Source organism: Vicugna pacos, chromosome 13, assembly GCF_048564905.1.
Source record: "Vicugna pacos chromosome 13, VicPac4, whole genome shotgun sequence".
Taxonomy (NCBI): domain Eukaryota; kingdom Metazoa; phylum Chordata; class Mammalia; order Artiodactyla; family Camelidae; genus Vicugna; species Vicugna pacos.
Genome location: NC_132999.1, coordinates 67335190 through 67360936, shown reverse-complemented (window position 1 = coordinate 67360936; position 25747 = coordinate 67335190). Strand labels below are relative to the sequence as shown.

At 62.9% G+C, this 25747-nt stretch overlaps 1 protein-coding gene across 4 annotated transcripts in view; it reads left to right on the top strand.

Moving 5' to 3' along the window:
* The window catches only part of AGRN (agrin), a 33066-nt gene extending 8484 nt beyond the window's left edge, over window positions 1-24582 (top strand). Inside the window, exons 3-37 of one of the 4 annotated variants that reach the window (XM_072975705.1) lie at window positions 6200-6247; window positions 10318-10533; window positions 10647-10871; window positions 10954-11178; window positions 11372-11578; window positions 12666-12884; window positions 12968-13162; window positions 13254-13454; window positions 13539-13687; window positions 13776-13881; window positions 14171-14287; window positions 14370-14534; window positions 14725-14868; window positions 14973-15097; window positions 15171-15276; window positions 15354-15665; window positions 15735-15872; window positions 16305-16432; window positions 16582-16696; window positions 16781-16900; window positions 17004-17351; window positions 17551-17743; window positions 17858-18073; window positions 18544-18773; window positions 18866-19000; window positions 19100-19196; window positions 19302-19466; window positions 19553-19664; window positions 20120-20236; window positions 20413-20605; window positions 20686-20773; window positions 22013-22237; window positions 22708-22811; window positions 23161-23347; window positions 24268-24582. In XM_072975705.1, the coding sequence (XP_072831806.1) occupies window positions 6200-6247; window positions 10318-10533; window positions 10647-10871; window positions 10954-11178; window positions 11372-11578; window positions 12666-12884; window positions 12968-13162; window positions 13254-13454; window positions 13539-13687; window positions 13776-13881; window positions 14171-14287; window positions 14370-14534; window positions 14725-14868; window positions 14973-15097; window positions 15171-15276; window positions 15354-15665; window positions 15735-15872; window positions 16305-16432; window positions 16582-16696; window positions 16781-16900; window positions 17004-17351; window positions 17551-17743; window positions 17858-18073; window positions 18544-18773; window positions 18866-19000; window positions 19100-19196; window positions 19302-19466; window positions 19553-19664; window positions 20120-20236; window positions 20413-20605; window positions 20686-20773; window positions 22013-22237; window positions 22708-22811; window positions 23161-23318 (5642 nt within the window). In that variant the 3' untranslated portion in view covers window positions 23319-23347; window positions 24268-24582. Of the gene's footprint in view, window positions 1-6199; window positions 6248-10317; window positions 10534-10646; window positions 10872-10953; window positions 11179-11371; window positions 11579-12665; window positions 12885-12967; window positions 13163-13253; window positions 13455-13538; window positions 13688-13775; window positions 13882-14170; window positions 14288-14369; window positions 14535-14724; window positions 14869-14972; window positions 15098-15170; window positions 15277-15353; window positions 15666-15734; window positions 15873-16304; window positions 16433-16581; window positions 16697-16780; window positions 16901-17003; window positions 17352-17550; window positions 17744-17857; window positions 18074-18543; window positions 18774-18865; window positions 19001-19099; window positions 19197-19301; window positions 19467-19552; window positions 19665-20119; window positions 20237-20412; window positions 20606-20685; window positions 20774-22012; window positions 22238-22707; window positions 22812-23160 lie in introns of all 4 variants that reach the window. The other 3 variants (XM_072975704.1, XM_072975706.1, XM_072975707.1) reach the window with 3 other exon arrangements.
* The last annotated feature ends 1165 nt before the right edge of the window (window positions 24583-25747 follow it).

The window sequence follows — 25747 nt, the reverse complement described above, 5'->3', positions numbered from 1 at the left end:
TTCCCTGTCCCCTCTCATGCCTGACAGACCCTGAGTCTGACGCAGTCAGGAAGCCAAGCAGGGCAAGTCAGGAGAGGTGGGTCTGCCACTGGCCCGAGGTGGGCCAGAGATTTCCCTGCCTCTCCCTTAGCAGCTGCCCCTGGGAGAAGCAGGCAGCCTGGTGTGGCTGCTGGAGGCGCCAGTCCCTCTGCGCATTGTGTGTGGTCCCCGTGTATATCAGAGAGAACTAAGAGCACAGATATCTGGGCCAGACTGTGGCATGTCCCTGGGCCACCGGTCGGGAGGGGCTGTGTGCCCACTTCTCTTCCTGGAGGGGGAGGCACTGAGGCTGGCTAGGCTCCATTCACGAATCCATCCATTGGTTTCCTCCTCATCCACGCATTTACTCACTCATTGGCCCAGCAGCCAATCCTCACAGGGTCACTGGAAGGGACTGCTGCTGCCACCTGCACAAGGTTCCTCGAGGTTCTGGATGGGCTTCCCAAGGAGGCCAGGGGTGAGCTGTGTGTTGAGGAGTAAAGGTGAAGGGGGAAGGGCATTCTGGGTATGAAAACAACATGACAAGGTTTGAGGGTGCAGGGAGCAGCAGGCAGTCCCTGTAGCTTAGGTGAGGGGTGGGAGAAAGTGGCTGCGGGCGTGGTGCAGGGGAGAGGGCTGGAAACCCACAATCAAGGGCCATCACCCACTGGCTGGGAGGGTGGTATCCTCCCCTCTGAGCTGAAGCCTCCCCACCTGATGCTGCACCTTTCCTGCTAGTCCTGCTCACTCTCCCCCAGGGAGAAACTGCCTGCACCCTGGCTGCCTCCACAATCTCTCTGTCCTGTGTCTGGTCATCTGCCTTTGTGGTTCTCTGCTTTCCGGTGGGTCTCTCCGCCCCTTTGTTCCCTGCCTCTTCTGGTTCCAGTTTGTGTCCGTCCGTCCGCCACTCCTCTTCATCCTGACACCTAGCTGGTCGACACCTCTATGAAGCACCACCCACCAACTCAGACCTTTGTGCTGGACCGTGCATCCCTCACTGCCTACCTGTGGGTGCCTGTGGCCCTCGACAGGGGTCTCCTGACTCACCAGGCACGGACCACACCTGAGTGCCACCCTGGCTCCCCCAGCTTTCTCTTTCCTCCCAGACATGGGCAGGGCCTGGACAAGTCCCAGAGGTGGACTTGGGGCTGTCCTGGAGGGGAGGGACAGAGGGCATGGACAAGCTCCACCCTATCGTACCTTTTCTCCAGGTGCCCAGTCTCCCCCTCTTCTGTCCTGCTGGCACCCCCTGGTGGCTGCAGTCTGACCTGGCAGATGTCCAGGCCCTCCTGCCAGGGCTTCCCAGGCCTGAGGATTGTGGGTGGCTCCTTATCTCCCACTGGTAGCCCCTGTTGCCCTTAGGCCTCACCACACTGACCCCTCCTGGTCTCCGGCAGCCTTCCTAAGTCTGTTCTCACCTGAGCCTTTGTAATTGCCTCTGTCTGGAGGTGCAAACCCCTCTTCCCATCATTCAGGTCTCTGAACAGATACACACTCCTTAGACTCTCCAATCTATTGCACCTTCTGCCACAGTGTAACCTCCCTGAGGGCAGGGAGCTTACCCGATTCAGGACACACTTCCTGCACTTAGCCCACCGATGGAGGAGCTCAGACAGGCTGGTGAGGGAGGCACGGACCTGGGCAGGATCAGTGCTGAGTAATGAGGGAGGGAGGGGTGCCAGAGGTCAGCTGCCCACAGCTGCCTTCCAAGCGGCCAGCGATTGCTGCCCTATGAGCCAGCCCTGCTGAACCCCTTCCCCAAAATCGGCAGCGCCAGCTAACTGACAGAAGTGTGGGCCCTGCCTGGTGGCTGGTGGGTGGGCATGGGCGCCTCCCAGCCTCACCTGGGTTGGTGATCCCAGGCCTGGGCCAGACGCTTCCTCCTTCCCAGCGGCTGGCCCCGGTCCAGCAGGGACGTCCCGCTGTGAAACGCCCATTGTCTACTGAGGCCGAAGGGGAGGGGAGGGGACGGCCCTAGCCTGAGAGCGGACACCAGGAGGCCTGGAATGGAGGAGGGGGCCTGCCCAGCCGGGCCTCTTCCCCTCCCCCACCGGGGAGGCCGGACACCTATGACTCTGGGCCGCCTGGCAGCCAGCGCTCCACCGCTCGATGCGCTTCACAAGCAGTGTACCCTCTAGATCCCAGGGGTGGGGGCAGGCTGACGGCGCGCTCCGCCAGACCCGCGGAGGTGCCGCTGGTCGCGAGACTCAGACAGCAGAGGGGTGTGCGCATGCGCGATGTGTGCACGCCGCCGGGAGGGCGGTGCCGCCTCACCCCCAACCCATCCTTTCGAAGAGAGCTGGTCCCAGACCTTCTGGAATGAGGAGGTGTCTGCATAAGAAAGAGGCCAGCGGGTGGCCAGTAGGTAGGACACCCCATGCTCTCTAGGCTACACTCCCCACCTTCCTTCTCAGGGCCAGGGAGTACGTGGAGGTGCCCAACCACACGCGTGTATGTGGGGTCACACCCAGTGTGTGTTGTGAGGATGAAGGACAAGCTTTGTATTGCATGAAGGTGTGAATGTGATGCCCAGTGTGTACGCGTGCAGGTGAGCGTGGAGGGAGTGACACCCAGTGCCTGTGCAAACTTCAGCAAGTGGGTGTACATATGTCTGCAGATGAGACCTCATTGAGTGTGTGTGTGTGTGTGTGTACACATGTGAGCAGTAGCATGTTGATGTCTGCAAGCCCAGATAGGGGCTGATCTCTGGTCCAGAGTATCCTCTGTTCCTGGGGCATGAGTCTGGGTGGGCTGGTCAGGGCTGAATGATTTTGAGTCTGAAAATCCCAAAATAGCTCGGATAGCCCGAGCTCCCCTCCCCCTGCTGGGTCTGGGGCCTCAATGGCCCTTTGTCTCTCTGAAGGCGCCCAACCCCTGTGGGGGCTCAGGCTGACTGGGGCTGGGAGGGACCAGGCTGCCTGCTGGTTCCCCTTTCCCCAGGCCAGGCCTGATAGGCCTTAAGCCCCCCCCACCACGTGGGCATCTAAGGCCAGCCCATTTGTGGGCAGATCCTAGGCTCTGGTCTCTGCCTTGTGGAGGAGGAGGTCTCCCCTACCAGGGGTGGAGCCCACTGATGGAAGAAACCCCCCCCACTCTGGTCCTTTGCCTCCCCCTCCTCCTGCAGAACCCACTCATGATGTCCCACAGCTGCAGTGGCAGCAGCAAAGAGGGACCATGTGTGGCTGTGGGCCCAGTGGGCATTGCCAGGGCTTTAACTTGTCTGTGGGCCCCTCCTTGAGCCAAGGGATTTGGACTGCAGTCCTGGGAGCTGCAGTGAGAAGTAAATGGGAAATGTGTCACTGTTGGGCTCACCACACCAAGTCCTGGGCTCTGGGCCAAGCCCTGCCCTGAGGAGATAAAAAGTCAGACCCTGCCCTGGGTGATCCCAGTCCAGGCCAGCACCCTGGGAGCTGCCGCCACAGTCAGTGTGGTGTGGGCAGTGCCAAGGTGAGGTGAGGTGAGGTAGGGAGTGGGAGGCTCCCCAAGGAGAGGCTGAGGCTGTTCGGGTGCCAGGGTCTTCAGGTGGCCTGACAGATTGCTGCTCTGGGTCCAGCACTGTGTGGGGTCGGGGGACCATTTTGTGTTTTGCCTTTTCCTGCAAGGTTTCAGTAGAACCTCAGGTTTCAGGGCTCCAAGGGGTCTGACCTCTGCCGTGGGTGATGGGAGACCGTGACAGGGTCGGCTGACCCCTTTGGGATTTGGTGCCTGGCCAAGAGATGGAAAAGAGTCTAAGGGAGATGGACCTGGCAGAACTGGGCACTGGCTGGCAGGTGGTTTTCCCACCTGAGGAAGGTTGGGATGGGACATGGAGAGCCCACTTGACTAGGCGGGAGTGAGCGGGGCGAAGAGGGTACTCCAGGGACATGTTTGTGAGGCACCGGGATATGGTGGGGAGGACCTGAGTCCCAGGTGGGCCGTGTGCCCTGGCCTGCTGTGACGTCACAGCCCCGATGTTCCCAGACGACCGGTGGGGGCGCCCCAGGCTCGCGGACTGGGTCTAGAGCCCCTCGACTATTGGCATAACGCTTATTTACATGAAATTCATTTGCATGTTCCTCCCACCGCGAGGGCTGGAGTTGGGGGGTGGTGCGTGGATGGTTTGAGGTGCTGCTGTCAGTTCCTAGGCAGGGGTGGCCCACCCTCCCAGTTGAACCCAGCCCCCCCCCCACCTGTGTGTACGTACCTAGAGACCCTACCTCGACACTGCCACGATGGGGCCAGCAGGAGCAGAGACACTGACACGCACACACGGTAACATGCAGACCGCAGCCCAGAACGGGGTCCTTCGTGCAGACCAAGCCCCCATACGGGGACTCAGACAGACCGTCCGACACTCCTCATGCTCGCCTTGGCCTCGGCCGCTCACGCGCACAGCCAGCCCAGCCCCGCCCCGCCGGGTGGGATCCGGAGGGGTCCCGGTCCCTGTGCCAGCCCCTCTTACCCATTACACGCCCCCACTCCCCAGCCCCCCACCCCGCCCCAACACCTGCCTCCTCTCCAGCTCCAGCCTCCGATCCTAGTCACCTCCCACCCCAAGCCGGGCCCCTAGCCTAACCCTGCACCCTCCCCAGCCCCAACGCCCCACCTCAGCACTAGCCCCATCTCTTGTAACCTCCCCGGCGCCAGCTCCCTTCCAGCGCTCCCAACCCAGCGTTTCTTTTTGCACCGCCGCCCTCGCCTCCTCATCCGCCCGATCTCTTTTCGGCGCAAGCCGCGACTCCCCGCGGACGCTGGGGTCTCCGGAGGCGTCTTCCTTTGTCTCTGCTCCCCGCCCTCTCTCCGCGGCGCCCCTCGCCCCTCACTCACCGCCTCAGCCCCGGCGAGGGCGTGGGGAGCGGGCGCGGCTCGCCGGGAGGCGGGAGGCGAGGAGCGGCCTCCGCGGCCAGCTCTTTATTCTCTCGCTCCGGACGCGCGCTCGCTCCTCCTGCTCGCTGCCGGCGCCGCTCCCGCCTCTGCCGCGGACTGGAGCATCCAAGACCCGCCGCGCCCTGAGCCCCGCCGCGCCTCCCTGCAGAGTTCTGGCCGAGAGGCTGCTCACCGCCAGTCCCCCTCGGGTCGGCCTCTCCAGAGCAGCCGAGCGGCAGGATCCCGGGCTGCGGCACTCCCAGAGGCTTCTGGAAGACTCCGCACAGCCAGAGCCGGTGGAGAGTTGCTGGCGCCTCCGGCCCAGGCCCTGACGGTTTTGGACAGCAGGGGTGGCTGCTGGCCCTCAGTTCCTCCTCTTCCTCCCTCCGAGCCCAAATTTGGGATTTCTACTCCAGGAGAATTCTGCACACCTCCCATTATGAGCCTCATGGGCTGTGGAGGGGCCAGGGGCTGTGACTGGAGCTGAACCTGGAGAATACAGCTGCTGTCAGCTGCCCCAAGGGTCCAAGAATGGGGGGAGTAGCACCGAAGAGGCCTAAGGGAACCCCGTGAGGACCCCCACACCCTGAGAGTGGGGACTGAGGAGCCTGGGCCATGCCTCCGCTGCCGCTGGAGCGGGACCCCCGGCAGCAGCGCGGGGTCTCCCTGCTCGTGCGGTATTTCATGATCCCCTGTAACGTCTGCCTGATCCTCCTGGCCACGTCCACGCTTGGCTTTGCGGTGCTGCTCTTCCTCAACAACTGTACGTGTCTGTGGGAGTGGCCACCTCTGCCAGGCCCAAGGTTCCCCGCCTCAGCCACCAAAGATTGGGGGACAGGCAGGGTCACAGAGAGGCCACCAACTGTGGCATGACTCAGATGAGCCACAGCATCTTCTGGGAACACCATGGATCATTTCCTGGATCCCTGAGCCCCTCTAAGCCTGTCCTGGGGCTTGGGGTGGGGGCTGACCCTCTTCCTGAGCTGCAGAGACAACTTTCTTCGGGAGTTGGAGGGGTAAGGGTGCAGCTGGCAACCCTGGGAGTAGGAGCTTTGGCAGGGCCTGTGGCTCATGTGGGGAGTAGGTGGCAGCCCACACCCCTGCCACTGAGCCTCACCTGGCAGGTGTCAGGCCATGACAGTGCAGCTGGAGGGACAGAGAAGAGCCAGGGTCTCTGCTTTTGTCCACCCCTGGTCCTCAGCCAGTCCTAGAGGCTCACAGTGGGGCCAGGGGAGGGATGTGTGCAAGCAAGAGTGACCCCTCCATACTGGGCACAGGAACAGGCTGTGGAAGGACTGGCTCAGGGGGCCTAACTTGGAGATTTATTTTTTTCCAGACAAACCTGGGACCCACTTCACGCCAGTGCCTCCGACACCTCCGGATGGTGAGTGGGGGCTCATTGGTAACAGACTGAGCTTGGGAATCTGTGTCCAGAGGGGCAGTGGCACTCTTGGGGTTCAGGGGCTATTCCTGGGGAGTGCACATCAGCTGTGTTAGATGTGCCTGGACAAGGGAACCTGGGTCCTTCCTAGGGAGTCCATAGTGGTGGACAGCAAAGGGGGTGTGGGGGCTGGAGTCCCTGGGCCTGGCTACATCTTGGCCTCAAAATTGGGGGAGTAGTCCTGGAACCCACAGGTTGAGAGGTAGGTCAGACAATGTGTGCAGAGTGGGTGGGAGGGCCTGGGGCGTCAGGGGAGGGCCTCAGCAGGACCAGCGGAGAGGGACTGGAGGGCCTGTCCCCGGGACTGAGCAGGCTGGGGCTGACCTTCTTGACCTGCCTTGTGGGCTAGGGTCCAGCTTCCCCGGGGAGGCCTGCTGGTGTGTGGGTTGTTGTAATTAAGCTAATGTGAGAGGGAAAGAGAGAAAGCTGCTAGTGCTGCAGGAGGGCAAGGGAGAGGGGTGGTCTGCGGTCCTCTCGGGAGAAGGGTGTGCTCCCAGGTGAGCTTTCAGTGCCCGAGTCCGCTGTTCAGCAGGCACTTGCCCAGGTCCATGGAAGTACACACACAGAGGGACACTCATACATGGGATGGGCCATGGGAGGGGACAGGTCCAGGACTGAGTTTCCCATGGGCTGTGGGCAAGAGACCTAGAGCCGGCTGGATTTAAACACCCTCCTCTCTTTCAGTGTCCTCAGCCTCCTCTCCTGAAGCCCAAAAGCCTGGTATGTCTCTTCCTTTGCACACACACACTGGCCCTCCCCACAGCTGCCCATGTGGGCCCCACACCTGCACCATGATCCCGGTGCCCACTTGGGGACAGCTATACGCCATGACCATCGCATCCCTCCCAGTCACACACACTGCACATTCTTGGCCACAGGCAGGGCTCAGGGCATCCGCTCCATCCTCCAACCTACCCGAGTCCGGGAGGAGAGTTAAATATACCCACTCCAACCCGAGGCTATAAAAAGCCAGCGCCGCCTCCAGCACCGCACATTGTGAGGGGGCTTTGGCAAGCTGGGAGTAAGGCTCCTGCAGAAGGGCATAGACAGGGGCAGGGGCAGCAGAGCCCAGGAGGTGACCCTTAAGGGCCATGCAGCTTACAGGTGTCTGGGTGCTCCACCTGCGCTACCATGGTGCAGCATGCATGATGACAGGGCTAATACAGGTGGGCATGAATGATGCCTGACAAGGGCAGGCTGTTAGGACGAGCTGTGCCTGCTCTCATGTGTGCGTGTAAGTGTGCCATCTCGCTTGTCTGTGCACATGGTTTCTGTGCTCATGCATGCTTTATCTTGAATCAAGAAGTCATCTTGAGCCTCTGTGATCCCCTAGCCCTGTAGGGGAGCAGACACCAGGGGTGCACTCATCTGACCTAACGGCCCGAGGGCCTGGGGAGGAGATGGGATGAGAACCATGTGCCCCAGCCTCAGCTTTGCCTGAACTATATCACCAAATGCAGCCAGGAGAATGCCCCTCAGGAACTGTCACTCTGAGAAGGGAGTGGACAGTGGAGGGGCTGGGACCTGGACCTGCCTATCTGACCTGGGAGTCTGTGCTGAGGCCTCAGCTCTGTGCTACCCACTCCAGGGGCACCCTGACCTCTCCTCTGCCCTCAGCCACCTCTAGTCCAATAGCTAGTCCCACGGAGCTCGTCCTTGAAATAGCTGTGGCGTCCTGCCCCAAGTCACTCACCTTCCAGTCCATCCTCCAAGTACCTGACCTGCTACCCCAGTCTTGCTCACCACGGGTGAGCTGCCATTCACCACCACCACTTTCCTTCCCAGGTCTCTGTCTTGAAGGGACAAAGCAGGGCCCTGGGGTGTGGAGGGAGGGTGCAAGTCTTGGCAGGTGAGGAACTTACTGGTCATCTAGGAGTAGGTGTCCTTTGCCAAGGGGTTGGGATTTCGGGTGTTATCTGGCTAAACCAAGGTGACCAGAAGGAGAGAAAGGCTTGAGCCCGAGAGCATAGACACAGCAGCTGACCAAGGAGCCTGAGAGGCAATGAGGTGACCAGGTCTTCGGCCACGGGGTCATGACCCTGGGAGAGACCTTGGTCAGCAGGTCCAGCTGAAGCCAAATAGGGCAGCCAGCCAGATGTAGCCATTGCCCGTGGATTTGGCCTGGGGGTCCTGGTGCCTTGGGCAGGAGAGGGCTGAAGGTGAGAGGGAAGTGCTAAGGGGAAAGAGAAGCAGACAGCAGGAGATGGAGGGTGAGAAGAGGGGTTAAGTGTGGACCGTGTTTGAGCCAGGACAGGGGTGTAGTCGTGGTGGCTGACCCCTCCCCCTCTCCACAGAGCTGTGGGCCAGGCCTCTCCAGGCCTTTGCAGGTGTTGGCTCATTGAGCCTCACAACAACCCTTCGAGGGAGGTCCTATTGTCTTCATTCACACAAGGAGGTACTGAGATGTGGTGATGGGATAACTTGCCCACAGTCACATGGCAGGTGAATGCAAGGTGGCAGCCTGGCTCCCGGACCTGACGAGGGACCTCGGTGGTGCCCAGAGGAGGTGGGGGGAGGACAAGGCTGAGGTGGTGGGAGGGGAGCCTCGGTAGGTTGCAGAATCCATGCTGACCCCACCCTTGCCTCCGGCCCCTGTTCACTCAGCCTGTATTGGGTGGGAGCAGGGGCTCTCAGACAGACAGCAGGAGCCTGGGGTGGGCCGTTGCTGTGGTGACAGCTCCCTGTGCAGCCCCACCCCCTCTGGAATTGACGGTGCTTCCTCTTGCCCCACTTCCTGAGCCTAATGGGAGGTGATGGAGATACCCCTGTCCCCCCATAATTTATTCATGATAATTGGACCCAATTAAACACTTACTAGATCCAGACAGCGGCAGCCCGTAATGAGCCTGCCCTGCCTGTGGGTGTGTAGTCCTAGCTGGGGTCCTGTGCAGTCAGTGTGCCCCCTGCCCTGACACTGTGCTCAGGAGGGGCTGTCCCCGAGGGCTCTGCAGAAGCTCCGTTATAGGATGTGTGCTGGGGACATGACAAAGTTAAGAACTGAAATATTTAAAGAAGAAAATGTCAGGTCTGCAGAGCCCAGGTGCTAGGGTCCCTGAGGAGGTCATGCTGAGCATGAGGTGGGCAGCAGGGCCTGGGGAGGGGGGTGGGGGCTCAGGAGGACAGGTGGGAAAGGATGAGGTGTGTGGGTACCCAAGGGGCCCCAGGGAGAGATGACCTGGTCAGCTTGCAGCTGGGAGGTCCAGGAGGACGGGAGGGCAGGAGCTGCTGCAAAGCACGGACCTGGGGGAGGCTGGCTGTGGGGGCATGGAAGGTGGGGGAGTAGGCAGGGAAGGGCCTGTGTGGGGACAGGCCTGAGGAGAGGGGAGGCCTCCAGAGGAACAGGAGGGAGGAGGCATGAGAAGAAAGGGGGAGCCAGGGCACTGGGTTCTTGGACGAGGATGGAAAATGTGACATGACCTCAGATACCACCACCCCCTGCCCTGCCGCTGTGTGACCTCAGGCGGGTCCATGAAAGGCAGGGGAGCTGGTCCCTGGGGAGGTGGCAGGGGAAAGTCAGTGGTGGACAGTGGAGCAGCTCTCAGGGAAGAGGGTGGGCCGGGCTGGGGCTCTGAGGGGTAGAGGTCACAATCGGATGAGGGACTTTGATTCTGAGGTGGGGAGAGGATTCTGAGGTGGGGAGAGGCTCCTGAGCGAGTCCCTGTAATAGTGTTGGCCTGGGGGCTGTTTGCCCCGTGTGTGTGTGTGTGTGTGGGGATGGGTAAGTAGCGGATGTCTTGCTTCCTCCTACAGGTGCGGTCTAGGATGCCCTGTCCACAGTTGTGAGGCTGGGAGCGAGGGCAGAGAAGATGGGCAGGGGTTTGAGAGGGGAAGGCATAAGGCCCTGGCAGTGATGGGAGCACACGTGTGTTCCTCTGAGCGCCAGCACGGACATGGGCAGACACGCATGTACACATGTGACTGTCCATGCAAGGTCTCTGCAGGTGTGTAGACATTGGACCGTGGGCCGGGTGGTCCTGACCCACCACGTCCTGTCTTCCGCCCCCACCTCGAAGCATGCCGAGGAATGTTGTGTGGCTTCGGTGCCGTGTGTGAGCCCAGTGCAGAGGATCCGGGCAGAGCCTCCTGTGTGTGCAAGAAGAGCACCTGCCCCAGCGTGGTGGCACCTGTGTGCGGCTCAGATGCCTCCACCTACAGCAACGAGTGCGAGCTGCAGCGGGCACAGTGCAGCCAGCAGAGGCGCATCCGCCTGCTGCGCAGGGGACCCTGCGGTAAATGCGGGGCGGAGCAGGGGCTGGGCCTGCAGTGGGAAGGGGGACAAGGAGGGCCGGGCAGGGTGGGCAGGGCCAGCTACGAGTGTGACCCCAGCCTGCCCCACCCACAGGGACCCGAGACCCTTGCTCCAGTGTAACCTGTAGCTTTGGCAGCACCTGTGCGCGCTCAGCAGATGGTCTGACGGCCACGTGCCTGTGCCCTGCCACATGCCAGGGGACCCCCGAGGGCCCCGTGTGTGGCAGCGATGGCACTGACTACCCCAGCGAGTGCCAGCTCTTGCGCCGTGCCTGCGCCCGTCAGGAAGACATCTTCAAGAAGTTCGACGGCCCTTGCGGTGAGCGCTGCCCCTGCGCATGTAGCATGGCCTTGGTCTGTGCACAGCAGCTGTACCCTCACCTCCGCCTCCGTTCCTCCAGACCCCTGCCAGGGCGCCCTCAACGACCTCAGCCGTGTCTGCCGCGTGAACCCACGCACGCGGCACCCGGAGATGCTCCTGCGGCCAGAGAGCTGCCCTCCCCGACGGGCACCTGTGTGTGGGGACGATGGGGTCACCTATGATAACGACTGTGTCATGGGCCGAACGGGAGCCACCCGTGGTCTCCTCCTCCAGAAAGTGCGCTCTGGCCAGTGCCAGCCCCGAGGTGGGCAGCTCCTGGGGGAGGGCCCCATCCTGGCACCCTGCATGACCCAGGTCCCTGCCTGTCCCCACCCTCTTCTGCCCACCTCAACAGTCCCCACTCACCACCTCGGGTGCCCTTGGATCCCCTGCACATCCCAAAGTGGGGCGTGACGTGGCACTCCGGCCCTTCTGATTGCCTTGCTCCCCACCCCCAGACCAGTGCCCAGAGGCTTGCAGGTTCAATGCTGTGTGCCTGTCCCGCCGAGGCCACCCCCGCTGCTCCTGCGACCGTGTCACCTGTGATGGAGCCTACAGACCCGTGTGTGCCCACGATGGGCACACGTATGACAATGACTGCTGGCGCCAGCAGGCCGAGTGTCACCAGCAGCACAGCATCCCTGCCAAGCACCAGGGCCCGTGTGGTGAGCACCATGGGTGGGGTCCACACCGGGAGCAGGCTGGTCCTGCCACGGTCCCTGCTGCCTGTCATCACACACCATCTCCATCCCAGTCATACTCCTCCTGGGGTTGTGAGGGAGGGCTGGTCACTCTGGGGCACCTGGCAGGGCTATTGTCTGCCAGCGGGCTCTGGGGTGGTGGAATCCATCAGGAAGGTGCCTGCAGCGCATGGGGGGATGTGGGGTGGAGGCAGAGGTCCATGTGCAGGCTCCCTGGTACCTGTGTGCAGCTGTCCTGCCCGTCAGCCCCCAAGTCCTCTGGGTCCCACCCTCTTGGCACACACATAGCCCCCTTAGAGGCAACGTCTCCGTCGGGCTTTGAGGCGCCAGCGGAGGGCAGAGACGGCGTGTCCTGCGTGGGCTGGGGCTCTGCCCACCTCTAACTCCGTCCCGTCAGTCGGTCTATCCATCTTTCCGGTCTCTCTGCGTCTGTCTCCTTTCCTCTGCCCTCCCTTCCCTCTTGGCTCCACCTCTTGTGTCTTCCAGCCTGACCTGCTGGCAGGATGAGGTACCGCGCCTGCCGCCAGGAGCTCGCAGCCTGAGGTCTGCCCCCCGCGCGGCAGGGGGGGGTGGCTCGCTGCTGCCTGGCCTTGTGGTCCTCAGAGCAAGTGGACAGACACCTCCCCCCCGTGTGGCCCTGAGTGTGACTCTGGGTTGCAGACTCCCCTACTGCCACACAGAGAGAGACCCGCCCCCCACATGCCTGGGTGTCCCGGGGCTGCTGAAGGTCAAGGGTCAGTGGCCTGGGTGGGCTGGGTAAGCCTGGCCCTGACAACCCACTGAGGGCAGTCAAGAAAGTCCTGTGTCTTGAAGGCAGTCCCGCCCCACACTCATGCAGGGGCCTGGGGCCGTTTGGGTCTGTGTCCCTGTCCACATCTGTCCTGTGTCTGTCCCTTTCTCTGCTGTGTCCTGTGCATCTGGCCCTTCTCCTGGTCCACTTTTCCTCTGCCATCCCCACCCTGGGAGAGGGTCTGCTGCGTGGGGCTAGGGGCTTTGTGCATTGCCAAGGAGAGCAGGTGGGGACCCTGCTGAGTGGCCATGTTCTCCCTAGACCAGCCCCCGTCCCCCTGCCGTGGGGTGCAGTGCCCATTTGGGGCCACATGTGCTGTGAAGAATGGGGAAGCTGAGTGTGCATGTCAGCAGGCATGTTCGGGCATCTACGATCCCGTGTGTGGCAGCGATGGCGTCACGTATGGCAGCACGTGCGAGCTGGAGGCTACGGCCTGCGCCCTCGGGCGGGAGATCCGGGTGGCTCGCAGAGGACCCTGTGGTCAGTGGTGGACGAGTGGGTCTCGTGAGTCTCGCCGGGGGTGGGCTGTCCTGGTCACCATGGTGATGGAGCCTTCTCCCCAGACCGCTGTGGGCAGTGCCACTTTGGAGCCCTGTGCGAGGCTGAGACTGGGCGCTGCGTGTGCCCCTCTGAGTGCGTGGCTTTGGTCCAGCCTGTGTGTGGCTCTGACGGGCGCACTTATGCCAGTGAGTGTGAACTACACGTCTATGCCTGCACCCACCAGATCAGCCTGCACGTGGCCTCGGCTGGACACTGCCGTGAGTGGGGCTGGGCCTGCTTGGTGGGCTGTGGTCCTGTGCCTCCTCCAGCCGGTGTCAGCTGACCCCGGCCTGGCTCCGCCTTCTGCAGAGACCTGCGGAGATACCGTGTGTGCCTTTGGGGCAGTGTGCTTGGCAGGGCAGTGTGTGTGTCCCCGGTGTGAGCGCCCTCCGCCTGGCCCTGTGTGTGGCAGCGATGGTGTAACCTACCGCAGTTCATGTGAGCTACGCGAGGCTGCCTGCCAGCAGCAGGCGCAGATCGAGGAGGCCCGGGCGGGGCCGTGTGAGCAGGGTAGGTTCGGGGCACAGCTGGTGTGGGCTGCTGGGCATCCACCTCAACCAGGACCCTGCAGCTGACCCAGCCTCCTCCCCATAGCTGAGTGCGGCTCAGGTGGCTCCGGCTCTGGAGAGGATGGCGAGTGTGAGCAGGAGCTGTGCCATCAGAGAGGCGGTGTCTGGGATGAGGACTCGGAGGACGGGCCGTGTGTCTGCGACTTCAGCTGCCAAAGTGTCCTGAGGAGCCCGGTGAGGACACCCCCCCCAACCCCCACTCCAGCTCTGGACAGGCCGTGAGATGGGGGCTGCAGCTGCCCCACTGACACCATTCCCACAGGTCTGCGGCTCAGATGGGGTCACCTACAGCACCGAGTGTGAGCTGAAGAAGGCCAGATGTGAATCCCGGCAAGAGCTGTACATCGTGGCTCAGGGAGCCTGCCGCGGTGAGTGGGCATGCAGGGCATGTTCAAAAGTACATGTGCACACAGCTGTGAGGCGTGTGGGGTGGTTCATGGTTGTTGCATGTGTGCGGTGGTGGGCGTGTGAACATGTGTATGGTGTTTTAAGTGTGCAGTGTTGTGCTCATCCACGTTCGTGCAGCTGCAGTGTGGATGTGTGTGGCTGCCAGTCAACGAGTGTATACTAAGTACCTACTGTGTGCTGGGCTGGGCTTCACTGCAGGGAGAGAGCAGTGAATCAGTGAAGCATCTAAACCCCTGCCCCTTCCTGCAGGCCCCACTCTGGCCCCGCTGCCACCTGCAGTTCCCCTGCACTGCACTCAGACCCCCTACGGCTGCTGCCAGGACAACACCACTGCTGCCGGGGGTGTGGGCCTGGCTGGCTGCCCCAGTGAGTATGCAAGCCTGGCCCTGACCCACAGCCAGGAAGAGCCACGCGGCTGCAGTGACCCTGTCTCGCCCTGGCCTTGCAGGCTTCTGCCAGTGCAACCCACATGGCTCCTACAGCGGCACCTGTGACCCAGCCACAGGCCAGTGCTCCTGCCGCCCGGGCGTGGGGGGCCTCAAGTGTGACCGCTGTGAGCCCGGCTTCTGGAACTTCCGTGGTATCGTCACTGATGGCAGGAGCGGCTGCACCCGTGAGTGACAGGGCCCACGGTTGGTCCCCGGCCAAGCACTGCCACTTGTACCCTGGGTCCCTGGGTCCCTGGGTCCCTCTTCCTACCTGCCCAGACTACAGCCTGACCCACACCTGGCAGGGGCTGGGTCAGGCTCTGGGGCCCATGGGGAAGCCAGGCACAGATCTCAGCTTCTTCCCCTGCCTCCCAGCCTGTAGCTGTGACCCCCTGGGTGCCGTGCGGGATGACTGTGAGCAGATGACCGGGCTGTGCTCCTGCAAGCCTGGGGTGGCTGGACCCAAGTGTGGGCAGTGTCCAGATGGCCGTGCCCTGGGCCCTACTGGCTGTGAAACAGGTGAAGCCCAGGCCTGGCACTGCGCCAGGCTCCTGTGCTGGGGGTGGGGCCATCGCAGAGATCAGGCCTCTTAGTCAGTGGGGTCTCCCATGTCTGTGCCTCAGACTCCTTGGCACCCAAGACCTGTGCTGAGATGCACTGTGAATTCGGGGCATCCTGTGTGGAAGAAGCTGGCTCTGCCCACTGTGTATGCCCAGCGCCCACCTGTCCGGGGGCCAGTGCTGCCAAGGTGAGGACTGGGGAGTGTGGAGGACGGTGGGGGTGGGGAGGGGCCTCCCGCAGCATCCTTGCCCTGTGCCCAGGTCTGCGGGTCAGATGGAGTCACCTACGGCAACGAGTGCCAGCTGAGGACCATCGCCTGCCGCCAGGGCTTGGACATCTCTATCCAGAGCCTCGGCCCCTGCCAGGGTGAGGCCTTACCCACTGCGCCAGAACTGACCAGGAAGGTCTGGCCCTAGCCCACCACCTGGACCCTCTCCTTGCAGGAGACGTCGCTTCTGACCCTCATCCCACATCTGCATCCATGGCCACCTCGGGGCTTGACTTGAGCGAGGAGTTGCTGCCCCCACCCAGCGCCCTCCCCCTGACTCCCAGCAGTACCCCCCGCAGCCGGCCCACCCCTCGACCCTCCTCACGACCTCAGACCACTGCAAGGCCCATGCTGACCATGCCTCCCACGGCCCCCTCCACAGCAGCCAGCCTTGCCACATCTGCCTTCGGCGAATCTGGCAGCGCTGACGGGAGCGGCGATGAGGAGCTGAGTGGTGACCTGGAGGCCAGCGGGGCTGGCTCAGGAGGTGGGCATGGGCTCAGGGGCTGAGGGGGCAGGGCTGCACTGGGGCTAGGCTCAGACTGCACCTCCCCAGGACTTGAGCTCCCTGAGGGCAACAGTGCGGTGACCCCTGGGCCGCCCATTGAGAGGGCCTCCTGCTACAACTCACCGATGGGCTGCTGCTCAGACGGCAAGACGCCTTCACTGGACGCAGAGGGCTCCAACTGTCCTGGTGAGTAGGTGGCTGGGGACTGGGATGGAGCATGAGAAGTGGACTGGATGCTGTCTCCCAGGCGGCTGGCCTGCCCAGCAGGTGGGCCCTTGGGGTGTGTGGTCTTCTGATTTTGGCACACGTGTGTGCGTGGTCTTGGGGATTCAGCACATGCTCACATACGTGTGTTCTCGGCCTCCACACATCTGTGGGTGCCCAGGACCCCGTGCCTAACTTGTTTTTCCTGTTGCAAGCCAACCTGGGGCCCTGCTCCAAGGAATCTGCCTGGTAACTGATGCCAGCCCTGCCCTGAGGCCCCTCTAACCTCATGACCATCTGACTAACTGCCACCCACCCTGCACCCTGCGTGGCTTGCTGCTGGGGCCTGTGCCCGTGGCTGGCCCAGAGGCCAGGCAGGTGCCAGGCACGATCTCACTGCCCCCTCCCCCACAGCCACCAGGGCATTCCAAGGGGTGCTGGAGCTCGAGGGGGTCGAGGGCCAGGAGCTGTTCTACACGCCAGAGATGGCTGACCCCAAGTCAGAGCTGTTTGGAGAGACTGCCAGGAGCATCGAGAGCGCAGTGAGTGTGGGGCCGGGGGCAGGGGTGCAGCCCCTACCAGCCACTGGCCTTTTTCCCAGGACAGACCCCGAGAAGCACTGGTGTGGAAGGCCCAAGGGTCCAGCCTGGGCAGACCCACTCCCAGAGCCTAACCCACTGCCCACCCACAGCTGGATGACCTCTTCCGGAACTCGGACGTTAAGAAGGACTTCCGAAGTGTCCGCCTACGGGACTTGGGGCCCGGCAGCTCAGTCCGAGCCATTGTGGATGTGCACTTCGACCCCAGTGAGCCCCCTGCCCCAGTCCCTCCCAGGAGGTAGTAGGGGACTGCGCTGGGCTCCGTGGTGCTCAAAGTCCCCTCCTCCCCAGCCACAACCTTCAGGGCACCTGATGTGGGCCGGGCCCTGCTCCGGCAGATCCAGGTGTCCAGGCGCCGGTCCCTGGGGGTGAGGCGGCCTCTGCAGGAACACGTGCGGTTCATGGACTTCGGTAAGTGCCTGGCCTGCCACCTGCCATAGCTTGCCTGTCGCCTCCCCTGCTGCCCTGAGGACCCCTGCTCCTTGTGGATCCTGACCACTCCCCCTGCCCACAGACTGGTTTCCTGCGTTCTTCACGGGAGCCACCCCTGCTGCAGCCACAGCCAGAGCCACCACTGTGGCCCGCCTGCCTCCTTCAGCTGCGACCCCTCGGGCCTTCTACCCTAGTCACACTAGCCGGCCCGTCAGCAGGACCACAGCTCCTGCCACCACACACCAGCCACCCACCACTGCCCCCAGTCGTGTGCCTGGACGCCGGCCCCTGTCCCCAGGAACCCAGCAGCCCCCAAAGCCCTGCGACTCCCAGCCATGCCTCCACGGGGGGACCTGCCAGGACCAGGGCTCAGGCAGAGACTTCACCTGCAGCTGCCCAGCAGGCAGGTGGGGCGCCATCTGTGAGAAGGGTAAGATCATCCGTGCTGGAGAGGGGCAGGGAGGCAGATGGGCCCAGCTGGGGTGGACTAAGCCACTGTCGGGAGCGAGGGGTTGGACAGGGGCGTCAGGTTGGGGAAGGGGGACACCCTGCTGGGGGCAGACGGGCGGTCAGGGCCGAGGCAGCCAGGTCCCCCGCACGCTCCATCGGCCCCTCCCTGTCTCCTGCAGCACTGCGCCCCACCATACCAGCCTTTGGGGGCCACTCCTTCCTGGCCTTCCCCACCCTCCGTGCCTACCACACCCTGCGCCTGGCACTCGAGTTCCGGGCGCTGGAGCTCCAGGGGCTGCTGCTCTACAATGGCAATGCCAGGGGCAAGGACTTCCTGGCGCTGGCGCTGCTTGGGGGCCGTGTGCAGCTCAGGTGGGTGGCGGGCAGGGGTTGGCCACGGGTGAGGGTGTGGGGTGGGGCGTTGCCTAGCATGGTCCTGGCTCCTTTTGGCTGTCCTGAGCGCCAGCTCTCACCCCCACCGCCCAGGTTCGACACAGGTTCAGGGCCTGCAGTGCTGACCAGCTCCGTGCCCGTGCAGCCTGGCCGGTGGCATCACCTGGAGCTATCTCGGCACTGGCGCCGGGGTACACTCTCTGTGGACGGTGAGACTCCTGTCCTGGGCCAGAGCCCCAGCGGCACTGATGGACTCAACCTGGACACAGACCTTTTTGTGGGTGGCGTCCCAGAGGACCAGGCTTCTGTGTGAGCACGGAGGAGAGTGGGGTGGCCCTGACCACAGACCCCTGACCATGATCCTAACCCCTGACTCTTGGGGGAGGCATCCAGGAAGTTGAGGCTCCCTGTGAATAGCAAAGGAGTGGATGGATAGGTGTGGACAGTGTCTGTGACCCTGACCCCAACCCTGATCCTTGACCGTGGCCCTGGTTCTGTCCTCATCCTGAGGACCAGGCTGCTGCGTGATCACCACAGAGGGGCTGGGCTGGCCAGACCTTCAGTCTGACCTTTGACCTTCAACCCAACCCACCTCCTGATTCTGTCCTGTTTGTGGGACTGTCCACCTTGTGAGCACCAGCAGTGGCCAGTGGTGGGGCGGGGGGAGCAGCCCTGACTCACCATCCTGGCTGATTGATGGATGCCGGTGTCACAGCTGGCAGTGAGAGAGGACACTTCTGGCCTCTGGCCTCTGACCCTGACCCTTATCTTGGTGGCAGGGTGCTTGAGCGGACCTCTGTCAACGTCGGTCTTAGGGGCTGTATCCGCCTGCTGGACGTCAACAACCAGCAGCTGGACCTAAGCGTATGGCAAGGGTCTGTGACTCGAAGCTCCCGGGTGGGCGAGTGCGGGGACCACCCCTGCCTGCCCAACCCCTGCCTCAGCGGGGCCCCGTGCCAGGCCCTGGAGGCTGGCATGTTCCACTGTCAGTGCCCACCCGGCCGCTTTGGTGAGGGCAGGACCTGGGCTGGGTGCTGGGGGTGCCTGTGTGTCTGTGGGCGGGGCTCAGGCCTCTCAGGACCCCATCCTGTCTCCCTCCAGGCCCGACGTGTGCAGATGAGAAGGACCCTTGTCAGCCAAACCCCTGCCATGGGGCAGCCCCCTGCCGCGTGCTGCCCCAGGGCGAGGCCGAGTGCGAGTGCCCCCAGGGCCGGGGAGGCAGCCTCTGCCAAACAGGTGGGGGCATCAGCACTCAGGGCGGGGAGGGTGTTGCGGGTGAGGGGGCTCCAGGGTCAGGGCCCGGTACCCTGTATGACCCCTCTCCTGTCCTCACAGTCTTGGAGCGGGATGGCATCCAGCCCTTCCTGGCCGACTTCAGCAGCTTCTCCTACCTGGAGCTGAAAGGCCTGCACACCTTTGAGCGGGACCTGGGGTCAGTTGGGCAGAGGGCTGGATGAGGGGAAGCAGCCCCCCCACCCCATCCAACCTTGGGGTAAAGGGGCATTGAGGCCGCCCCGCTGACCCCATGTGCTCCCAGGGAGAAGATGGTGCTGGAGGTGGTCTTCCTGGCGCGGGGCCCCAGCGGCCTGCTCCTCTACAACGGGCAGAAGGCAGACGGCAAGGGGGACTTTGTGTCACTGGCGTTGCACGACCGCTTGCTGGAGTTCCGCTATGACCTGGGCAAGGGGGCAGCAGTCATCAGGTGTGCACGTGGACACAGGGTCCCTCAGGCCCTGGTGGGCAGACCAGCAGAGGCCACAGTCAGCTCACAGTGCCCCTCTTCTCCAGGAGCAAGGAGCCAGTGGCCCTGGGTGCCTGGACCCGGGTCTCCCTGGAGCGGAACGGCCGCAAAGGAGCTCTGCGTGTTGGCGATGGGCCCCGTGTGCTGGGGGAGTCCCCGGTGAGCCGGCGCCTCCTGGGCCTTTCCACCTGCTCCCCGCCACCCCCGGGAGGGAGGCGAGTGGCCCCCGCCCCACAGCCGTCTCTCACTGAACTGTTTTCTCTCCCTTCTGTCCTGTGCCTCTGTCTGTCTCCTCTCTGCTCCTACTGCTCTCTGGCCCTTGCTCTGCAACCCCTACCCCGCTCTTCGCTCTCCGGATGTCAGAAATCCCGCAAGGTACCACCTCCCCTCTCGGCCTGCTCATCCGTCCTCTGCCGCCTCTACCCCTAGAGTAGCTCCCTCCGACTAAGCCCCACTTGCGCCGCCACATCCGTGTGATTAACTTTGCCTCCCACTAGGCTGGAGGGCGAGTGGGTGGGTCATCATGGGCCGACCAGGTCCTGGTCTGGGCTCCATGTCCTTGTTCCTACCCAGGGGATGGGCTCCACAGCCCCTCATCTTGCACCTCCCCGCAGGTGCCGCACACCATCCTCAACCTGAAGGAGCCACTCTATATTGGGGGGGCCCCTGACTTCAGCAAACTGGCCCGGGCAGCTGCGGTGGCCTCTGGCTTCAATGGTGCCATCCAGCTGGTATGTGGGGCTGGGGTGAGGCTCTGCCCAGCCAGGGGCTCTCCATGGGGGCGGTGTAGTGGTGGCCTCCAGGAAGGGCTCATCCGAGAGGGGGCCTCTGTCCTCCTGGGCTGGGTGCTGCCCTGAGGGTTGGGAGGACGGCAGGCGGGACAGAGGCTGTCACGCCCTTCCCCCAGGTCTCCCTGAATGGTCTCCAGCTGCTGACCCGGGAGCACGTGGTGCGGGCGGTGGACGTCTCATCCTTTGCAGACCACCCTTGTACCCGGGCCACAGGTCACCCTTGCCTCAACGGGGCCTCCTGTCTCCCTCGGGAGGCCTCCTACGAGTGCCTGTGCCCTGGGGGCTTCTCAGGGCTGCACTGTGAGAAGGGTGAGTGATGCCCGCACGGGGCTGAGGCTGGACCCGGTGGAGCCCCACCAAGGCCAGCGCTCACGCTGGCTGTCTCTCAGGCCTGATTGAGAAGGCAGCAGGGGATCTGGACGCCCTGGCCTTTGACGGACGGACCTACATCGAGTACCTCAACGCCGTGACCGAGAGGTAGTGTGCTACCCGGGGGCTGCGCATTGCCCCGCCCTCTGCTGTCTGTCTGGTCCCATCAGTGCACACCTGCAGGGTGAGATGCAGGGCCCTCCACACCTGTCCCGGCTCTGTGGCCAGGAAGGGGAGGCCCAGCGTTTGCCGGGCTCCACCACCCCTGCCCACCCCACTCCTCCTCCACACTCCTTCCGTCTCATGGCTCTGTCTCTTTGTTTCCAAGCGAACTGACCAATGAGATCCCAGCGTAAGTAGCATCTGGGGCCCTAGCTGCACCTTCACTCTCTCACTCTGGTCCATCTTCTGCTCCTCACCCACCTGGCAGCACATCCCGAGGGCAAGGGCGGAACTTCCCATCCCCAGTTGAGGATGGGGTTTTGGGGGCTGTTTGTGCCACACGGAGCTCAGTTTCCTAGCTTGGAAGTGAGGAGTCACCCCTTTCCAGGATGTGTGCTGAATGCCAGGCCACTCATTCGCCCCTGCAGCCCCTCCTCTCACCACAAGGCACATGTGTGCGTGTGGACGCATCCCCATGCATGCCCGCGTGTCTGTGTGCCCACACACACATGTGTCTGTGAGTCTGTGTGCACTTGCACATGTTGGGGGCATCCAGGAGCCTCTCCCAGGCAGGGCCCCTAGTCTCCATCCCATGCGACTCAGGCCTCCACTCTCACCCTCTGCCATGCCTGCCAGCTCCATGTCCACGTGTGCTGCACGTGCCACTGCCAGAGCTCTGTAGGGGGTGGAGCCAGTGCCCTGGGCCCGAGTGTCTCTGTGGCGCTTGCTCCTCCCACCTTCCACTGTTGAAAGGGGATGTGGGGAGAGGCTGCTGCCAGGTCCCACCCTGCCCTGCACTACAGCCTGTCTGTCCCCCGCTCACCTGCCTCCCTCTCTTCCTGCTTCTAAGCCCTGAAGCTCCAGATTCCGGGGCCCTCCACAGGTGAGCAGTGGCCCCCGGCCCCCGCTGACTGCCCATCGTCTTCCCATCTCTCTGTCTCTCAGTCAAGCTGTCCCTCTGTCCACCTCACTCCTCTGACTGTGTCTGCCCATCTGGCCCCACCTCCCACCGTCCAGCTCTTGGCCCATCAGGCCCACTGTTGGTGTCCACCACCTGCCCATCCAGCTGCCCCAGTGGCATCACCAGCCTTTACGGCCTCTGTAGTCCTGACCCTCGCCTCCCTACCTCACCTACCCTATTCCCACCACCCTCCTGGAGGTCCTGACCAGCACTCTGCCCACCAGTGAGAAGGCGCTACAGAGCAACCACTTTGAGCTGAGCCTGCGTACTGAGGCCACACAGGGGCTGGTGCTGTGGAGCGGCAAGGCCACAGAGCGGGCAGACTACGTCGCACTGGCCATCGTGGACGGACGCCTGCAGCTGACTTACGACCTGGGCTCCCAGCCCGTGGTGCTGCGCTCCACCGTACTAGTCAACACCAACCGCTGGTTGCGGGTCAGGGCACACAGGTCAGGAGGGGGCCAGGGACACCAAGAATAGCAGCGGGTGATGCCTGGACTTGCCCAGCCAGGGCATGCCTGGCCACTCGTGGCTAGGGTAGGAGTTTGGTCGGGGAGGCGGCCACTTGACCTGAGGTCGCTGCCAGTGAGGCCAGAGGGACAAGAGGACATAGGAGAGGCAGTAATGTCCAAGTGTTCTGAAGGGGATTCCCTGCTCTGTCCAGACGCTGGCTGGGGATGTGTCCCTCTGGTCTGAGCCCTGCCATCCCCTCTAGCAAAGCTTGACCCACGTGAGGCCCCCCACCCTTGGCCATCAGGTGCTCTCCTGGGGTCAGTGCTACCCCATCCTGGCCCCCAGGGGTGCCATTTGGTCCGCAGGGTGTGGTGTTGGGGTGAAGGGATGGAGGGGTCAGGATCTGGAGGCAGCAGTGTGGGCCCCCTGGAGCCGCCTAATGGCCTCACCCCACCCACACCCCCAGGGAGCAGAGGGAAGGTTCCCTTCAGGTGGGCAATGAGGCTCCTGTGACTGGCTCCTCCCCACTGGGCGCCACACAACTGGACACAGACGGAGCCCTGTGGCTGGGTGAGTATCCTGGAGGGAGGTGGGGGCGGGGTCAGCCAAGGGTCTCAGGCACTCTGAAAGACAGATCCCATCCCCGAGGGCTGGCAGCTGTGTCAGCCCCACCCAGGACAGCAGACAGGCTGGCTGGGGTGGGGCCCTCTCCCCTCCTGTCTTAGCCCCTATAATTCCCAGGGCGGTGTGGGGCCGGGAGGCTGGAGCACATCCGCAGGTTACCTGGTCCCTGCAGGCCCTGACAGCCCCCAAGTAACTCACCTGGCCATTCAGGTGCAGTGGGCCCCTCTGCCTGCCAGTGTCCTGCCTGCCCATCACTGAATCATAGCCCAGTGACCTTTCCTCTGTGTTCCTGCAGGTGGCCTGGAGAAGCTGCCTGCAGGCCAGGCCCTGCCCAAGGCCTACGGCACGGGCTTCGTGGGCTGCCTGCGGGACGTGGTGGTGGGTCGGCGCCCGCTGCACCTGCTGGAGGACGCCGTCACCAAGCCGGAGCTTCGGCCCTGTCCTGCCCTGTGAGCCACACCACACCCACCACCTACCCTGCTGTAATTATTTTCTATTTTTGTAAACTTGTTGCTTTTTTGATATGATTTCCTTGCCCATGTGTCGGCCGGAGGGACTGCTGGCCCAGCCTCCCTCCTATCCAGGCAGGCGAGCTGCAGAGACAGACTTGGTGCCCAGGGACTCTCAGGGTGATGGGGGTGGAGGTGATGTGGCACGTGGAGGGCTTGGCTCACTTGGCAGTCTTGGGATGTGCCCCTCTGCCTCAAGACACCGTGTCCTGGCCTCTTGGGCTGTGCCTTCCCCGTGTGTCCACTCATGTTGGCCCTCGTGTTTTCCAGCCTGTCAGCAGACCCCACATACACGCTGCCTATGTTCCATCTGGTGAGACCAGTGTCCACAGAGCAGGAGGGCCCTTCCTCTATGCAGGCTCTATGAGGCCTTTCTGGGGTCCCACCTGAGCCATTCCTCCTTCCAGCATGTGCCCGCTGGGGCTAGCCTCACCAGGGCTAGCCGAGCCAGGGCCAGCCCCTCCAGGGCCTCCTGTGCCAATACTGTGACTTGGAAAAAATGTCACTGTTGGGGCGACACTGCACCCTTCCCTCCAGCTGTGCCCACTAGTCGCAAGGCACTGGAGAGTGGAGGCCAGGCCCAGGCCTGTTCAGGGCACCCTGGCCGTCAGCTGGCCCTGCCCATCCATCCAGCCACCCTCAGCATGGCTGTGTTCCCTCCCTGTAAGGAGTCTGAGAGGGAGCGGGGCTACTGTGTGGTATGGTTGACGTCTACTGCCTGCTTACCTGGGCTGCAGGCATCCTCTCTCAAGGAGGCATGTCCAGTCCTGACCACCAACCACAGTCTTAATGTATTGATTTTATTTGACATCTGTGGTGGTGGGGCTGTTGTCTTTCCTGTCCTGGATTGAGGGCAGCTGAGGACACTACACAGCAAACCTCTCCAATTCTAGTGCAAGAAGTGGCTGTCCTTATCCAGGAATGACCAGGAGCTGACCAAGGCCAAGGGGTAGGTGTAGGAGTGGCAGAGATGGCTGCAAAGCCAAAAATGCCTTAAACTGCAATGTTAGGTTTCATCTGGTCTGGTCTCCACTGTCTGCCTGTGTCCCGTCCTGGTCAGGGTGGCAGCCCCGAGCCTCCCACAGCCCCTCCCACAGCCAGGCCTCGGCTGTCTGGCTTAGAAGCTGGAGGGAGCCTCATATGTCCTGTTACTAACTCCAGTACGTGTCTGTGTCAATCGCCGTGAAATAAAGTCTAAACACTTTAAAGAGGTGCTTGCATGTGTACCCACAAACCACTGCCATCAGCCCCACCTGGCCCTGCACTCGCCCACCTGGCTGGTTCTTCTTTATAGTAGCTTCTTGCTCCCTTAGGTGGCTCTCGATGGACGAGGGTCCCAGCGATGGGGTGGGGGGCTGCTTTTGGTAAGGAGACCCCATGCAGTGAGTGTGCACTGCTGTGCATGGGTGAGCTCCTGGTGGCCTCCTTCAGGACTGCAGGTCTTGCCACGGGTGCATGTGCCTGAGTGTCTGCACACATATCAGCCTGTTCTGTGTGTCTGTGAACACAGTATGGGAGGAGGGGCTGTGCGGAGAGCGGGCTGAGGGGGAGCCAGGATGGGATGGGGGGAGGGGAAACAGGGAGGATAGGGGTTGGGGTGTGGGGTGGTCCTGTGCTGGGATGGACACAGGGTGGAGGAGGCACTGACTGAGGCACCCTGATGCATCTGGAGGGGCTAAGCTGGAGGAGCTGAGGCCACCTGAATGGAGTGCAGAAGGCCATGGGATACCAGGCAGAGGGGAGGCTGGGCTGAGGCCTGGCACATGAGGGAGTAGGCAGGCTCTGCTAGGTGCTAAGTGAGGGGAGAAGAGGCCCCCAGATGGGGAGATCAAGGAGAAGGTGGGACGGGAAGCTGGAAGGAGCAGGAGAGGGTGCTCTGGGAGCTGATACTTCCAGAAGGAGGGGGCTCTCAGGGCAACCAGTGCTAAGGTTGCAGGACCCTCAGGTGGTCAGGAGGGTGAGGAAGAGGAAGAGCAGTGGGCAGTGAGGGCTGACCTGCCCTCAGCACTGGTGGGTGGGGATTTGAGATCAGAGGTTGCAAGCAGCAGAAGGCTCGAAGCCCTGGTGTACCACTCTTGAAAAGGCCAGAGGGGCTGGGCAGGGCCTGGGCAGGCCCTGACACACCTAATGGGAATCCCAAAGTTAGGAGCCCAGGCATGGAAGGGTGGAGCCCCAGGGACAGACTCATGAGAGGTGATTGTCCAGTGGGGGCAGGATGGGGATGACAAGCTAGCCTGGTGGGGGCAGTTGTAGCAGGACAAAGGCCCTGAGATCCAGGGAATGTCTGCATCATTTAGGAAGTGTAGCGACCAGGTAGGGCACAGAGGTGGGGAGGAGGGAGGAAGGCAGCCCCAAGCCAGGACGGTGTAAGAG